The 17,763-nt window shown below is 41.9% G+C and overlaps 1 protein-coding gene across 1 annotated transcript in view; it reads right to left on the minus strand.

Moving 5' to 3' along the window:
* Positions 1-1,195: 1,195 nt before the first annotated feature.
* The window catches only part of si:ch211-156l18.8 (probable G-protein coupled receptor 179), a 26,796-nt gene continuing 10,228 nt past the window's right edge, over positions 1,196-17,763 (minus strand). The window contains exons 6-16 of the mRNA XM_034129931.1: positions 16,370-16,466; positions 13,001-13,230; positions 12,536-12,604; positions 9,013-9,122; positions 7,857-8,095; positions 6,497-6,635; positions 5,502-5,604; positions 4,853-5,002; positions 2,162-4,483; positions 1,562-2,119; positions 1,196-1,510 (exon numbers count right to left, since the gene is read on the minus strand). Of these exons, the coding sequence (XP_033985822.1) occupies positions 1,196-1,510; positions 1,562-2,119; positions 2,162-4,483; positions 4,853-5,002; positions 5,502-5,604; positions 6,497-6,635; positions 7,857-8,095; positions 9,013-9,122; positions 12,536-12,604; positions 13,001-13,230; positions 16,370-16,466 (4,332 nt within the window). The remainder of the gene's footprint in view (positions 1,511-1,561; positions 2,120-2,161; positions 4,484-4,852; positions 5,003-5,501; positions 5,605-6,496; positions 6,636-7,856; positions 8,096-9,012; positions 9,123-12,535; positions 12,605-13,000; positions 13,231-16,369; positions 16,467-17,763) is intronic.

The raw sequence follows: 17,763 nt of genomic DNA on the forward strand, positions 1-17,763 counted from the left end.
ATTTCGCTCAATTTGCACTTTTTTTTAGCTCTGCTCTGCAAGGGCTGATTCAGTGAGAACATCACCATCTACTGGCCTGGCATATGTACTACAGCGTCTCCAGCGCTTTCGAACGGCAATGGCCGTGGCTGTCTCCTCCTGATTGGTGGAGTTGGCCCAATAGCCGTAGCGCCACCGTCCTGACGTCAGGACAGTGTTCAAATCTGGATCAGTTTTTATCAGATCCGTTGCAGCCCCTTTTTTAGAGATTTGGGTATGGAGGAAAATAGAGAGGGTTGTGTTTTCTGACACTTGGTGAGTTCCCTGGAACACCGGGGACACATACTCATGTATAAAAGACGTACAAAAGTGCATTTTGCATGATAGGTCCCCTTTAATGTTACTCTCATTTTCTCGAAGTACAAAACAATTAGGCAGTGTTAGCTCCACTGTGAGTGTTTAGCATATCTTGAATTTATGGTATTTATTGTCTATTTAAGTCTTTATATCCTATTCTTTTGACTTAATCAAAAGTGAGGGAGAAACATTACATATTGGCGTTTAGTCCTTAAATGGTCACTTAAGCAAACAAGTATGCATAGTTTTCAAAAATGTTCAATAAGTCATAGACATGTAATGTACCATTTACACTTAATACATTTATTTTGAAAATATAATTTCCACAAAAGAACAAAATTAGACTGAATCAAATGGCTAATTATTTGTAATCTCAATAGATTCATTCGTCTTGCGCTTTATTTTTGAATGCCAGCACAAGAGACTTGTTTAGTTTGAACTAAACAAACGTTCACGTTAAATTTAAAGTGGGGAATCAGAAGCAGGAAGAAAAGGGACTCTATCTTAATGTCTCAGATGCCCTTCGATCAACCAGTCTGTAGTTCATTGCTGGTTTAAAGAGGGACATTATGCAATGTGTACTTCAGCAACAACAAAAAAAACTATTTCACTGCACAACTAATTGTCTCCAGCTTATGAAGGCTTGTTAGGCAGAAAGCGGCATGACCCAAATGGGTATTCTGACCTGTAATAACGCAGCTCTAAATTCTGTCGTTGATAAGCCTGAGTACTTATCCAACAGAAAGGGATTTCAGCTCTGCCGTCTGCAGGGGAGCTGATTGTGAGCTGACCTCCCTGTGGTTCTCAAAAACAAAGTTCCCCTTGTGGTACCTGAAAAAGTCATTGAGGATCCACGATCTCACAGGTCAGATGGGAACACAAGAGCCTCAGCAGCAAATTCTGCATCGTCGTCTTCATCTTCCTCAGGGATATTTTCAGGCTCCCATGTAAAGACGTCTGAGGTATTGTCTGTGAAAGAACCAGATATGCTCCTTTGCATCTGCCAGGGACACAAAGCATCTCGCCGGCCCAGGTTCTCTTTTGGCTCGTCCACCTGCTCACCGCTGACATCTGGTGGGTTCTCTTCTACCCTGAGCTGTCTCTGGTTCTCTGTGACTTCATCTTGGTCACTTTGGAGAATATCCACTTTGTTTTCGGAGGAGGGTTCTGTATCCTTAGATTCCAAGGGACAAACGTCTCCTGCAGTGCTGCCTTCCTTTTTGACAACTTCTGGTTCCTCAGTATCCCACGGACAAACATCTGCCTTTAAGCTATCTTGCTTTTGTAGAACCTTTGGCTCTTCTGTGTCCCATGGACAAACATTCGCTGGCAGGGTATCTTGCTTGTTGAGAACCTTTGTCTCTCCCGTATCCCACGGACAAACATCTGCCTTTAAGCTATCTTGCTTTTGTAGAACCTTTGTCTCTCCCGTATCCCACGGACAAACATCTGCCTTTAAGCTATCTTGCTTTTTGAGAACCTTTGTCTCTCCCGTATCCCACGGACAAACATCTGCCTTTAAGCTATCTTGCTTTTGTAGAACCTTTGTCTCTCCCGTATCCCACGGACAAACATCTGCCTTTAAGCTATCTTGCTTTTTGAGAACCTTTGGCTCTCCCGTATCCCATGGACAAACATCTGCCTTAACTGTATCTTGCCTCTGTAGAACCTTTGGCTCTCCCGTATCCCACGGACAAACATCTGCCTGTACGCTATCTTGCCTCTGTAGAACCTTTGGCTCTTCTGTGTCCCATGGACAAACATTCGCTGGCACGGTATCTTGCTTGTTGAGAACCTCTGGCTCTCCTGAATCCCACGGACAAACGTTTTCCCTGGTATTTGGTTCCTCTGAGGCTTTTGATTCTTGAGTTTTGACTGCCACTGATTCCTTTGTATCCCATGGAAAAACATCTGAAGACCTTTCCAGTCCATGTGACACAATCTTGGTAGCTTCAGTTGTTTGTGGGGGGTCAGTTTCCCAAGGACATATATTTACTTTTGTGGCATCTTTCTCCTCACTCTGCAGGGAAGCAGCTATTGAAGGTGAGACTCTTTGTTGTGAGCCTTCTTGATTTCCTGTTTCCCAGGGACACATATCTACCTTGATGGTAGCTGAGCCTGTATTTGTTGTATCAGTGTTATTACCCTCTTCCCATGGACAGAGGTCTCCAAAGTTTTCAGGGGGATCAGGGAAATCCCACTGACAACTTTCTGCTGCCTTGGTGACTTGTTCACCCAAATGCAGGGCTTCTGATTTTGCGAGTTGTTGCCCTTCATAACCTTTTGTTGATGCACTGGGATGGACGTCAGGTTTAAAAACGTCATGTTTAAGGGGCACAGACAGCGTTCCTCTGGTCCCCAAGGGATTTAGGTTCTCGTATTCAACTTCAGCCTTGTCCTTAACATCCCAAGGGCAAACATTAACATATTCACTTTCTTGCCCTATTGAAGGTTGGGGGCTTTCTGCAGTTTCCCAGGGACACACATCTGCTGCAAGTTTCAAAGACTGTTGTGTTTGTAAATCTTTGGACGTGTTAGTATAACAAATAACTGGGATATCCTGTGTCTCCCAAGGACAGGCCTCACTTTTGCCACTTCCTTGTTCTCTCACATAGTCTTCCTCTTGAGATTCCCATGGACATACATCTGCTTGAATAGTCTGCTGCCTCTTTAGACCCTCCTCTCCTTGGGAAGTACCATCTCCCTCCCATGGACACACATTTACAAAGGAAATATTGTGTACGGGTGTAATTCGATTACTACCCCTTCTGTGAGTTGAAGGAGTTCTACAGCTACTGGCAGTCTCCCAAGAACTGGTACTACGTTTGCTGTTCTGCCTTGATAGAATCACACTTTCATGATTGCCATCTTTTTGCGTTTCATCAATATCCCAAGGGTAGACGGCACATTTTCCAGTTGAGAGCCTTCTTGGGTTTCTGTCGAAATCCCCAGAGGAACGTCTGATGGCGTTCTGCTTGACAAGGCATGGTTTGCTGACTGTTGTCATACTTTTCAGCAGTGACCTCTTTTCCATGCTTGGTCGTCTACTAGAAACACTTTCATGACTTTTTAGTGAAATAGAGTCCTCCTTATTTAATTTTCGATCCACACTGGACTTGTTCCCTTCCTCAAACTTTGTTGTTGCTGTTTTCACAGAGAGCCACTTAGAGGTGGCGGTCCGGAGGGAGAAGACGCGTTGATCTTTTGTGAATTTTGGTCTCGGAGTGCAAGGTGCACTTGCAGAAACAGACGCCTGCGGTTTTAGGTAGTCCGTTTCAAATGTTTCGCTATCTTCTGAAGGCTTCTTCTCTACAGGTGGTAAATGCTCCCAGGGACAGACGAGCCCTTTTGGAGATGTTGCCCCATTGTCTTCACTCTCCATTGAGTTTGCGTAGGTCACATGTTTCTGGTTCTTGTCCCCTGACTGTTCTTGCTCCTCTTCCCAAGGACATACATCAGACTTGTCAAAAGACCCTGACTGGAGGGCACTTCTGGTCTGTTCACTGATGGAAAGGCTCTGTCCCGACCGTGTCAGCACTGTGCTGGCTCTGGTAACCTTGGGGATGTTCTCCATTGAACTCCTCGAAGCGGAAGTTAGACTCCAGGATTTCTGAAGCCTGGAGTGATCAGGATGCAAGAGATTGATATCAATTGACAGATTTTGGGCACTGGCTGACTTGCAGAGCCCTAGTGGAATATCCAAGGAATCTGTCACTGATTGACGGGAAGTCCTTTTCAAAGCGTTGGCCATTAACATGGAGTCACGCAAGGAAGGGTCTCTTTCCCACCCATAGTGATGATCGCTCTGGGACTTGTGCATTGCTGGTGATGGTGAAGGGTACGGTGATGGGTACGGTGATGGATACGGTGATGGGTACTTCATTGAACTTTTGAGGCTGATAGTGACAGAATCTGGAGCTCTTTTGGATGGCTCCGACTGATTCACACTTTTACTTTGGAGGGAGCCCTCTCTGTCGTCGCGGCTGCACCGTCGGCTCATGCTTTCTGGGATCTCAGCAATGCGTTTAATGATAGATCTTCCTAATGCGCATCGAGAACTTCGCTTCTTTGACAGATGAGGGTTGTTTGCCGTCATCTTCTTGGTCTTGTGGACTTCTAACTGGGCATATAACTTCTTCAGTTCATCCTGGTGCATATGAAGAAGGGAGGGAAATGATGAAGGGATTGAGGAAATGGTTGAGGAGAGGAAAAGATGTGGAGAGTAACAAGTCAGAGGAGAGGTACCAAACACGTTTTCATGTAAGAACAACACGGTTTAGGATAAGGATAAAGGGTGGAGAAAGGTCACATGTGTTCATTCTGCTGCTTATTGCATTTATGATTTGAGTTATAATACATTTAAAATATGTTTAAGTGGGTCTATATGTGGTCCTAACTGAAATTAAGGGATATTTATTACTTATTTAAACGTGACCTTTTGAATTTCCTCCCCATTTTGGAGATTATGTCCATATGCAAAGTGATAACATCGTTCTGAGGGGAAAAAAGAGTTTACCCTGAAGTCATCCGGGTCCACTCCACTGTGTTCACTCCAAGCAGAGTGAAAACTGCTGTTGAGGTACGAGCCGGAGCGCCGCAGGTCGACTTCATCTTCATAAACCTCCGCTGCAATCTCCTCTCTCCCCGGCTTAGACACATAGAGAAACTGCAACGCACACAGACATACAACTCGCATGTAAACATTTCACATATGAAAAACATTGTGTGTAGTCATGCACATTCAAATACACTTAAGTACCAGTGACATTTCTCTACAAGTAGTGGATTGATTCTCATAAAGTATTGCAAATATATTCGAAATGCATACAATTCAAACGGGATTAACAGCAGTGGTGGAAAGTACCTGAGTACAAGTTTTTCTTTCCATGGTTTCTTCCATTTTTGCCGCCACCTCCAACCCCTTTTAAACTGTATTAACTTTTCCTTTTCAAAAGCAGGGGTAGTATTGACAAGGGGTATCTGTAGGTATGCCGTACAGATTGAGAATCCCTTTTGAGGCAAATGTGGGATATTTGATATATATTTATATATATATATATATTTGATTTTATTAAAAAATGGATCTGATTTGCACGTTGGACATTCCTGAGGTTTCTTCCATTTTGCAAATTTCTGATATTAGACTATACCATTTGTTGGCGTACCTTGGGAATGAAAAGCAGGGCAAGTGTCACAGTGATGGTCACATGGGTATGCGTGAAGGAGAGCAGCAACATCCAATCAGGATGCAGAGAGGAAAAGGTAAACCTGAGGGAGACAGAAAACACAAAATGACTAATTGTCACATCAGTGCTAGATGTTTTTTCTGTGAATTGCACAAATACGCAGCGAGTGTTGATAATAATAATAATCATAATAATACATGTTATTTGTAAAGCACCTTTCATTGCGAAAAGTAATCTCAAAGTGCTACAAGGGGCATTATATACTTTAAAAAAAACAAACACACACAATCTTAATCAAAGGCTTTTTTTAAAAGAAAGATTTTTAGGCCCTTCTTAAAGGAGTCGGTGGTCTGTGGAGGGAATTCAACAGGTGAGGAGCAGAGGTGGGAAGTAGTGGAGTACAAGTATTTCGTTACTGTACTTACAGTAAGTACATGTTTCTGGTATCAGTACTTTACTCCACTACTTATTTTTCTGACGACTTTTTACTTTTCTTACATTTTGAACACAAATACCTGAACTTTCTACTTCTTACATTTTGAACACAAATACCTGTACTTTCTACTTCTTACAGGTTGAACACAAATACCTGTACTTTCTACTTCTTACATTTTCCAAACAGGCTGGTTCCTTTAGTTTGAATGTGTGTTTGGTGGCGTGATCATTATTATTTAGAGTCATTGCGTGCCTATTGATTTGAACACGATCCGTGTATCCATCATTTCCTGGTCTTCTCTAAAGAAGAGGGACCAATGAAAACGTTGTCATGTTGCCGTTGTTCAGCATGGAAACATTCATTAGCTAACAATGACATTATTGTTCTATTAATATAAAGGGAGGTCAGGTACTCTTTAAAACAGCTGCTAGTTATGGGTACTTTTTACTGAAGTACATTTCAAAGCTCTCTTTACTTTTACTTGAGTAAAGAAGTTTAGTCAGTACTTCTACTTTTACCAGAGTATTTCGCTGTTTACCTGAACAGGTAAAACATGGAGGAGAGGAGCAGCTCGTTGTGGATGGCGATGCCCATGTAACGCGGCTCGTGGAAAGCGGAGGGAACCGGTCTGACGGCGGTCCACAGAGAGCTTCCCCAGCACAGGAACAGGAGCTCCGCTGAGGCAAGACAACGTAAGGACATGATTATTAAATAGTGCAGTTTTGAGTTAGTTTTCAGTCCAATACGTTTCAAGTCTTTATATACAGTACAATACAATACAGCTTTATTTATAAAGCACTTTGAAACCTCCAGACCAAAGTGCTGTACAGTCAAATAAACAAACAAAACATATACAAATCACACAGCACAGCTCACACACCATAACACAAGTACAAGTAAAAACAATAGACAATTTAAAAGCAACAATCTACAAGATGTCAAGACGCTAAGAAGAAGAGGTGGGTTTTCAGAAGCCATTTAAAAACAGACAGTGTGGAGGCTTGTCTGATGTGCATGGGCAGATCATATGTGTCGTATATGTCATATGCAAAGTTATAACAGTAGAGAAGTTGTTGGAAATTAAGTTCTTTGTCTTTAAGGTCCCTCTACTAACACAACTACAAAATGTATCAAATACAAACACGTAGTAAAAATGAGAATCGAAGATATAAGTCCTAAAACACAAAATAGTGCAGAAGTTAAGATATAGGAAAATATGTAAACTGCCCTTTTTCACGTAGTTTCATGGTTCAACTTTTGCAAATACAGTAATTGATATAGCTGTCCTTTTTGCAATGAGGGAATATGACTATTTGAGATGGTTTCACAACATGACTTAAAGGTCCCCTATTATACTGTTTTTCATCAATATTTTATAGGTCTCAGATATATACAAAACATGTCTCTGAAGTGTTTGAAACACCAAACAGATCATTGCAGCATCCCATAATCCCCTCTGTTTCAGCCCTGTTTCAAAAGTGCTGATTCTCTGTCTGTTACTTTAGATGAAAATAAGGAGCCCCTCCCCACGCCCCTCTGAGAGATATTTGGTTAAAAAGAACACAATGGTGCTCTAGGAGGAGATTCAGGTGATAAGATGGGGGGTGGGGTTACCTTGGTTGGTGATTGGCTAATGGTTACACAAGCCAACACATCGTTATGACATCATAAAGTGGCCAAAATCTGATCAGCTCATTTTCAGACAGGTTTTTATGTAAATGGGTCAGGACAAAAAGAGAGAGAATCTTTGTTCCTGAAACTTTCAGAGTCTCTTTACACAGAGGGGACACATGGTTATGTTTAAAAGTGGATTGTGCTTAATAGGTGACCTTTAAAATGTGTCCCTTTTGGTTCCTTTTTAAACAAAAACAAATAAATGATGGCTCGTCTTCACTCACCCACGGCCATCATGTAGTCCCAGCGGTCCATGAAGCACAGGTTGAAGCCCTGCCCGTCAGACGTGTTGGTGGTGATGTACACAGGGATGTTCCTGTCTCGGTTCTGCAGGACGCCCACGGTCCACGCACACAGGAACCAGCTGACCGTCAGCAGCATCACGCCCAGGATCCTCAGCAGGTACAGGCTGGACAGGTAGGGCACTCTCTGCGCCGTGCGAGAGAGGAACACCTTCAGCACCCTGTAGGGAAGAAGTCAAATATGTTTAATACAAGTAAAGGTGTAGCTACCTCAAGGAAAATCTTATAAAACAATAAAATAGTGCAATAAGAAACAAGATTATCTTGAAAGACCAATGTGCAAGTAATGTAGATGAAAAATTAATACAAGAAGCTAAATGTTGAAGAGAATGTTGTGCACAAGTAAATGCAGGAGTCTATATACGTATGTATAGATTACAGGTGGGGTAGGTACGTTTGAGAAACCGGCTCGAGATACACTTTTTGTTATATTCCATGGAATGCTCTTAACATCCCGATAGCAATGAATATCTTAAGTGCTTTGACAAAAAATCCATAAAAAAATGTCATCTGTGGAAGCCGTGGTACTGTAAAAAGCACGACCAATCACTTTAGCCGGCTCGGCTAAAATAACTGGATGGCCTACCTGCCTGTCAGCCTTCCATCTGTGCACAAACTTATCTCGTGTCCTCATTGGTCATGTGCGCGTTCGTGTGTGTTGGAGGAGGGGCTCTGTAAGGAAGTGGCAGATTTTCTCCGGTTGTGTTATTTCAAATTCTAGCGATCTCGAGCCGGTTTCTCAAACTTACCTACCCCACCTTTAATAGCACATTTACTGTATATCGTGTTTGTGTATTCCAAAGATATAAATATTTTTACAGTTTAAAATTGTATATTTAATGATTATTTAATTGTTTGTGCAATGCCTTCTCAACATGCTGCTGCTTGCTCATCGGGGAGTCCAGAAATGTTTTTTGGAACAAGATTATTGAGTGATTCATAAACCAGTCGTAACAAAATCTATCTGTTAAATTCAGACTGTGATCCGAACACAGAGTGATTTAATAAGCAGGTGAATTATTGAACTACCTGTACTTCGGATGGAATTAGGATGGAAAATGAAAAGCCTGAAACCTACCTGTACATCTTCAGAGTGACGGTCCCGTAGACGATGGAGAAGCCGAGCATCCGGACCCAGCGGAGCAGAATACACCTGAAGGTACTCGGCTTGAAGTACATGATGAACACCTGAAGAGACAAAGACATCACTGTGAGTCCAACTACAGTATAGTACCACAGTAATACTATAAACTTGTTATAATGCTATCACTAGTGGTGTACAAGTAATAGCAACAGGTATGAATGCTTCTATTGCTATACATGGTGCCAAACAAGTATCTATTAAGTCGAGTCAATAGTGTTTATATTGCCAAATATCTCAAATCACAAACTTTACAGACCAAATAATCCATCAATTAATGTAGAAAATAATAAACGGATTGATCGATAATTGAAATAGTCAGTCCTGAACAAACTAAAAAACCTTTATCGTGCTTTTACTGAAAATCAAGAGTAATATTAATCATTTATTTAAGAGTATCACAGTCACAGGGAACATTATTATTATTATTATTCATACGTTTTAATACTTTAGGAATATTTTCTTTAATGACAGTTTCATACTTTTACTCAGGTAACACTTTCAATGCAGGACATTTTTACTTAATAAATCAGAAATCCTTTATTTGTCCTGCAGCGGGGAATTACACTTATATATTAAATAAAAGGAAATCACACGTTACTAAAAATATATATAAACAAATAAGCAAGAAACGGTACACTTTGTTAAAAAAAATAAGTAGCATTATTTAAAAAACCCTGTAATATTACTTCAAGCATCTGTCAAAGTCAAAGTCAACTTCAATGTCAATCTTACTCAGTTTGTGTTTACAGACAGAGAGATCAAAATTTCCAACAATCCTGAATGTAAAATTATACAATAATACAGATATGTATAAAAATATGCATAAAATATGTATATCCTATATACACAATCAACAGACATGTATCTGAATACACCACTGACAAATACTAGTAGTAATAAAACTACTAATACTGCAAATCATGGTGCTATTAATACTTCATTTGACATCTACTGCCATAACTATTGATGGTATTATTGTCTCATTGCATATCAACAGACAGACACTTAATAATGTGCATCATGAGCGTTGATAGAAAATGAAAAGAGACATGATGCCCTGAACTAAATGTGTTTTTTTCCCCATTAAACAACAGGTTTTCCGCTCGGTGTGTAGCAGCAGAGAGGATGACTGTAATCCAGGAATTAAATCTCTTCCTAGGCTGACAGACAGTCTCCGTCACTCTTGATAAGAGCATCAGCCAAAGCCTGAAATGTGAATGCAAATGTCCTCTGTGTGTTTCCCACCACTCATACGGGATAAACCCACTCACAGTGAACACATATAGAGTCCGAAGTGCCGGGCATGTGGAGGAAGGCGCTTTTTAATCAGCAGAAATGGCCCGCGCTCAGAGGCAGATTTGTGCTTTGGTTATAGAGCGAGGGGTAATCTGATTGGTCGATATAAGGCTAGGATCGCAGTGTCATAAAATGTCCTGCTGCTTTTTATCAACCACATGAACCCTCTTTTCTTTAGCGCCATCCTAAAGTGGAGGTTTCGGAGAAAATGGCTCCGCACTTGTTGGATCACAAAATGAATGTCCTCTCAGGAAGATGTTTCAAATATAATAGTTTATCCTTTTGCAGCATCTGGTAAAAGTTGTATGTGTCCAATACTTTGGTTTATAGTTTTAACTATAAACCTACCTACCTACCGACCGACCGACCGACCGACCGGCCGGCTACCTACCTACCTACCTACCTACCTACCTACCTACCTACCTACCTACCTACCTACCTACCTACCTACCTACCTACCTACCTACCGACCGACCGACCGACCGACCGACCGACCGACCGACCGACCGACCGACCGACCGACCGACCGACCGACCGACCGACCGACCGACCTAACAACCTACCTACCTACCTAACTACCGTCCTACCTAACTACCGTCCTAACAACCTACCGTCCTACCTACCTACCTACCTACCTACCTACCTACCTACCTACCTACCTACCTACCTACCTACCTACCTACCTACCTACGATTCTATTTATCATTACAATCAGTTTCAATAAATCTTGCATTTTGCACTTTGCAGCACAGATCCATCTCGCCCTGCAGATCTGTTTCTGTTTGTAGATGAAATAAACCCCGGGCACAGCAACCCCCCCACTGAGATGAGAGAGCGACCTCTGACCTTTCATCTGAGACTTTCACATCTACAGTCAGGTATGTGGGCTGCAATCTACCTTTGAATTTCTCCACGCGCGCGCACGCACGCATGCACGCACGCACGCACGCACGCACACACACACACACACACACCTTCTGTCCTATTTTACAATACTGTAGGGTATATATGGATTAATGGATTAAACCTCAGTGCAAAATATTCTATATTTACGCTTATGTTACTGTCGTTATTTTGTATGCCTTCAGTCCAATAAATCCCTTTGCCGTCAAATGTACTAATTGTATTTTTTTGTTTGCCTCCCATTTTGACCCATTTTATCTATGAATTCATGCTGAATATTTATTTTTCTGATTCCTATTTTGCACCAGCCTTTATGCCACACACTGCATTCAAATACACGTACAATCTTCATATCAAAGCCTCGGAAATCCTGTGTCAGCAACATTATACATACAGGTTTTATTTTTAAATCTGTTCAGTCATTGCTGCTCATGCAAAAACAGCTCTAATTTGTTCTAAACAAACTAAAAGACATTTCTCCTATGCAAAGGGAACTGAAGCAAATCTGAAAACCAGACAGAACATATTTGTTTTGTCTGGTTTATTCATTTTTTGCGTGCTTATGAAAACTTTGCACAGGAGTAAAAGAGCCATGAGAGCCTCCCATTATTATGTTCACACTCACATGTTTGACTATATCAATGATCAATAACCACGCACGCACGCACGCACGCACGCACGCACGCACGCACGCACGCACGCACGCACGCACGCACGCACGCACGCACGCACACACACACACACACACACACACACACACACACACACACACACACACACACACACACACACACACACACACACACACACACACACACACACATATACATCACTTCAGGGGACATTACATTGACTTACATGCATTTCCTGGAGACTTATCCTAACCTTAACCATAACCAAGTCTTCACCCTAAAATTAATGATTCCCCTTATGGGGACCTCCCTTGTGTCCCCATAAGGGAGGCGAGTCCCCACACGAGACTGTGTAAACAGATGTAGGTCCCCACAAGTATAGTAATGCTAGGCCACACACACACACACACACACACACACACACACACACACACACACACACACACACACACACACACACACACACACACACACACACACACACACACACACACACACACACACACACACACACACACACACACACACACACACAGTTACGCCCCCACCCCATCAGCATGGTCCATTATAAATAATCCGCGGTGCTGTGCAGTGATCTGTAAAGTGTTTTAATCTGTGACGCTCACCGGGAAGTAGAGCAGCAGCGAGCCGAACAGGATGGTCTCGAGGAGCAGGAGGCCGGACGCCCGGATCCTCTGAGGGGACGAGGAAATACAAATAATGTTAGAAAGTTATAAGAGCATAAAGGACAAAGAATAAAATACTTTACAGGGGTATTGTCGTGCTATAAAAGCCAACCAATCAGCAGAGGTGAGACAACTAGCTCCATATGTATACTACTTTATAAAACAATAATAATAAGAGACATTTCTGCTTCATCAACACATGTCTGACAGAATGAGTCTTGTCACAGCTCTCCTCCCTGCACTCCCCTCTCAGGACGGTGGTCCCGGGGATAAGATCAGATAAGATGTACTTTATTGATCCCAATGTGGGAAATGTTTGTGTTGCAGCAGCATCAAAAGACACGGCATTGCACAATCAAAATGTAAAGACTAGAAATAAACAAGAAAGTAGAAATGATACATTACCCGGCTCCTGCGATGCCTGTAGGCCACCAGCATGCTGACGAAGATGAGGATCATGAAGACCCCCTGCAGGGTGAGCACGGCGCCCCGCAGCACCCCCCCCTCCTGCACCCGGCAGGGGGTCCCGTCCCGGCAGCTGCTGCACCCCGGCCAGCAGGGCAGGCACACGGGCAGGTCGGGGTAACACACACCTTCACTGCTGCTGTTCATAGAGCCGCCATCTGCACACACACACACACACACACACACACACACACACACACACACACACACACACACACACACACACACGGGACGACTCGAAATATATCGGCTCTACAAATAAAAAATAACTTCAAAGTCTAGTAATGCTCTTTGAAAATATAGCAAAAAATGTAATAAGTCAAGCAAATATTTAACTTAAAGGGGACCTATCATGCAAAATGCACTTTTGTACGTCTTTTCTACATGAATATGTGTCCCCGGTGTTCCAGGGAACTCACCAAGTGTCAGAAAACACAACCCTCTCTATTTTCCTCCATACCCAAATCTCTAAAAAAGGGGCTGCAACGGATCTGATAAAAACTGATCCAGATTTGAACACTGTCCTGACGTCAGGACGGTGGCGCTACGGCTATTGGGCCAACTCTCCACCTATCAGGGGAATGTGGGGTTGGGCCACGGCCGGCCATTGCCGCTCGAAAGTGCTGGAGACGCTGTAGTACATATGCCAGGCCTGTAAGTGGCGCTGTAGTCTGCCACAAAAGCAGCGAAGAGGACTTGGTTACCATGGTTACCCTTCTGTTTATTCTCCGCTGTGGCTTTCTTTCTCCCTCCCCGAGGCAAGCGTTTGCTCCCGCTGCTTTAATTCAATGCAATCCCTCCCCGTCGAGGCAAGCGCTGTAATTCTCTCCGGTTAGTCCACCAGCAGATGACAAACACCCACCTCTCCGCCTCTTCCAAGGAACGAGGGGACCGTGCGGCAGAGTTTCAGTTTCAGTTACTTTCGCCGGTCAAGATGTCCGTTAAAGTTTAAATCTTCCGGTCAAAATTAGAAAAGTGCCGGTCAAAGGTCTTCTTTGTTATTTATTGAGCTTTAAAACAAATGAATAACGACTCTATATAATAAAACACGGAGGACGGAGATCTCTTTTTCTCCCCCTCTTCTGACAGCCCAGCAGCTGATCAGAGCACGTCTCCCCTCTCCTGCAGGGGGGCGTGGTCAGCAGAATCAGACCCGTAGACAGCAAACAGCACATAGAGCGAAATGAGGCATGGCCAAAATGCATGATCTGTTTGGTATTTCGAAAACAGAAACGTATAAATATACCTTATATAGGTATGGCCCTACAATATATCATTTAAATATAGCATGATAGGTCCACTTTAATTCACCAAAGGAATGTTAGTTTTATGACTTTGCAAGGAAAAGAAAATGAAAGGACAGAGAACCAAAGTATAAAGTGACTTAATACTGGTTACGTTGATTTGATTTTATGGGCAAAAAAGGCTGAACAAGTCCTAAAAATAGCAGAGCAAGCTGACGGGCAGGTCGGGGTAACACACACCTTCATCATTGCTGTTCACAGAGCCGCCATCTGCACCCACACACACACACACGCACACGCACGCGCACACGCACACGCACACGCACACGCACACACACACACGGGACGACTCGGTTACATGTGACACCAACACCTCCTAAACATGAACTGAAACCAGACAGTGGAAATATATTGGTTTTAAAAGTAAAAAATCACTTAAAAGATGCTTCTAAGTCTGGTCATGCTCCATGAAAATGTAGCATCCTAAATGTATAGATAAAGAGGCGAGACAAAAAATACGATTAAATTCCCTTATTATCAATAATCATTTGAATATGAATATATTTATTCAATTATTAATGTATTTTGTGGGGGAAACTTCTGAAGCAATTGGAGTCAGGACTTCAGAGAGACACGGGGAGAGCTGGAGCTTTGATGGCAAACACTGACGGTTTATTTGGAGCTTCGGTCGGAGAATTCACAAGACATGTCACGGGCCACGGTTTGACCACACGGTTGAGATGCCACAATCAATTCTGAAGACCCCTCCTGTAGTTCCAGGTTTTAACTAGTTCAGAGTGTAATAATCAACATTCTTCAATAGGTAGACTGAACAGCTGAGGACACTGAATCACATTTGTTGTCGCTTATGGCTCGAGGTCATCTACACCCCGAGAAGGATGTGTTCCAGGTGTCCCACAACAATAACTATCTCTGAGCGAGAGTTGCCCGGTCATAAACTGGTAACAACAACAACTTGCTAGGGCAGCCCCTCCTTATGGGAGATAGCGGCTGCTCAAGGTTGGAGCATCTGTGTCAGAGGGGGAAAGAGGACACTAGGGAAAATGATTCCCTAACATTCTCCATTTTATTTGTGTATTTTTGCTTTTTTTAAACCTATATAGTATATATCATTTGTTTATCCACAGTGTCATGCTCGATGATTGTAGAATCGTGAATGTAAAAATACATCATTAATGATATAACTAAATGCCTAAATAAAGGACAAATTATTAAATAAGACATGAAATATATACATTTATTTTTTTATTCATTTATTTTATATAACTATTGATACATTTACACGTTTCAATATTCATTTTAAGTGTATTTATTAAATCATTTAAAAGGTAGGGTGGGTAAGAATGGAGGAACCAGCTCGAGTGCGCTAGAATTTGAAAGTACACAACCGGAAAGAATCTGCCCCTTCCTTCAGACTTCCTTATAGAGCCCCTCCTCCAACACACACAAACGCGCACATGACCAATGAGGGCACGAGATAAGTTTGTGCACAGATGGAAGGCTGACAGGCAGGTAGGCCATCCAGTTATTTTAGCCGGGCCGGCTCAGATGATTGGTCGTGCTTTTGACAGTACTACAGCTTCCACAGATGACATGTTTTATGGATTTTTTGTCAAAGCATTTAATATATTCATTGCTATCGGGATGTTAAGAGCATTCCATGGAATATAACAAAAAGTGTTTCTGAAGTGAATTACCTAACCCACCTTTAAGTAATTTACTCTCCAATTTATTTATTTATTTTTGCTTTTTTAAACATACACAACAATGCTTTACATGTATATAATGAATATCTCATTTATTTTTTATTCATTTATTAATTGCAAACATCAAATAAAAAATATAAGTTAGACATATATGAAAACAGGGATTAATCATCATTAATGAAAGATGTGCAGAATATAAAATAAGTCAATAACTCTTAATGAAATGAAAGGAAAATACTCAATCGTATATATATATATATATATTTAAATGAAGTGGTGTATGTGGAGTTTAGAGGACAGTAAACGGTACAGAGATCCTCTCTCAGGTAGAGTCTCACCTGAGTCCTGAGGGATGGTCTCGGGGTCGTAGTATCCGTCTCTGCAGCGGCAGCAGTACTGACCCAGACGAAAGCCCTGTCCTGGAGTCGCTATGCACTGCAAGAAACAGATAACTCTTAATGACAAACAACAACAATAAGAACAAATTATGCCTCTCTTTAATGAGTTTTTCTGGTTTTAATATGATGTTTTAACAGATTGTGTTGATAAAAGTTGGATTTCAAGGCTTTTAATTCAATATTAAGAAGGTCGAGGTGCCATACAAATACAGTAAAAGTATTGAAGTGCTCCATGCATACAGAAATGCTCACAGCCTGATTTCAGAAACGTCCTTTGTTTTCTACAAGTTGTTATGTTAGAAGTAGAAAGTGCAGAAAGACTCAGAAACACTCGGACAATCAGAGCTTTTTTCTGAAGGAGAGCTTAAAAAGAATGGAGCGTTTCAGGCAAAGGGTGAATAAACCCAAAATACAAGTATGGACCTAAACATTTACATTCTTCCCCTTTAATAATAATAATGATATCATTTACTTTTGCAAAGAGCAATATTTCAGATATAGTTTGCTGTTGTTAAACGCGGCCACATGTACTTCCACTCATCCAGACTCTTCTCTGTTTTAGGATGTTTGGAGGAATGCAAGAACAAAGTGTTTCCTTTAAGATTTCTAGGTTGTACGGGGTGAGTAAAGTAACTGAGATGGTGATTTTGTGGGTGACGTATTCCTTTAGTGTTGAATTATTTACGGTATGATATGAAGCTAAGTGCGCACTCTGTTGACATATTATATTTGCTGCTGTGAAGCTAACACTAGGGTCAATTTACTCTCTTTCACTCGACTTCCCTCTGATGTAAGCTGTAGTTTAGTCACTCAGGATACACACACACACACACACACACACACACACACACACACACACACACACACACACACACACACACACACATGCGCTGTGTGTTAATCTAAGTTAAAAGCTACATGGATACATAATGCCTCTTCTGAGAGCATTAACCTTTTCTAGAGAAATCCTGGCATACCCACACACACACACACACACACACACACACACACACACACACACACACACACACACACACACACACACAACCCCGTTGTCAGATGCTCGGAGACGTAATGGCACGGGCAGCAAAACATTAATGTGATATGGATTAAACGGAGCTTTAGCAGATATTAGCGGTGCATCACAGATTCAGTTATATGTGAAGTTCAAATTAAAACCACGGCGGACTCTTTGGATGCTTCACCGCCTCATGTCTTCCTCATGTTTACATTAATGTAGAGGAAACATGTGTGACGCAGTAACTAAACTGTTTCATCGAAATCTCAACATGGACTGGAGCGATGTTGAATTCAATGCTATAATAATCCACTAA

This window comes from Trematomus bernacchii, unplaced genomic scaffold, assembly GCF_902827165.1.
Source record: "Trematomus bernacchii unplaced genomic scaffold, fTreBer1.1, whole genome shotgun sequence".
Taxonomy (NCBI): Eukaryota; Metazoa; Chordata; class Actinopteri; order Perciformes; family Nototheniidae; genus Trematomus; species Trematomus bernacchii.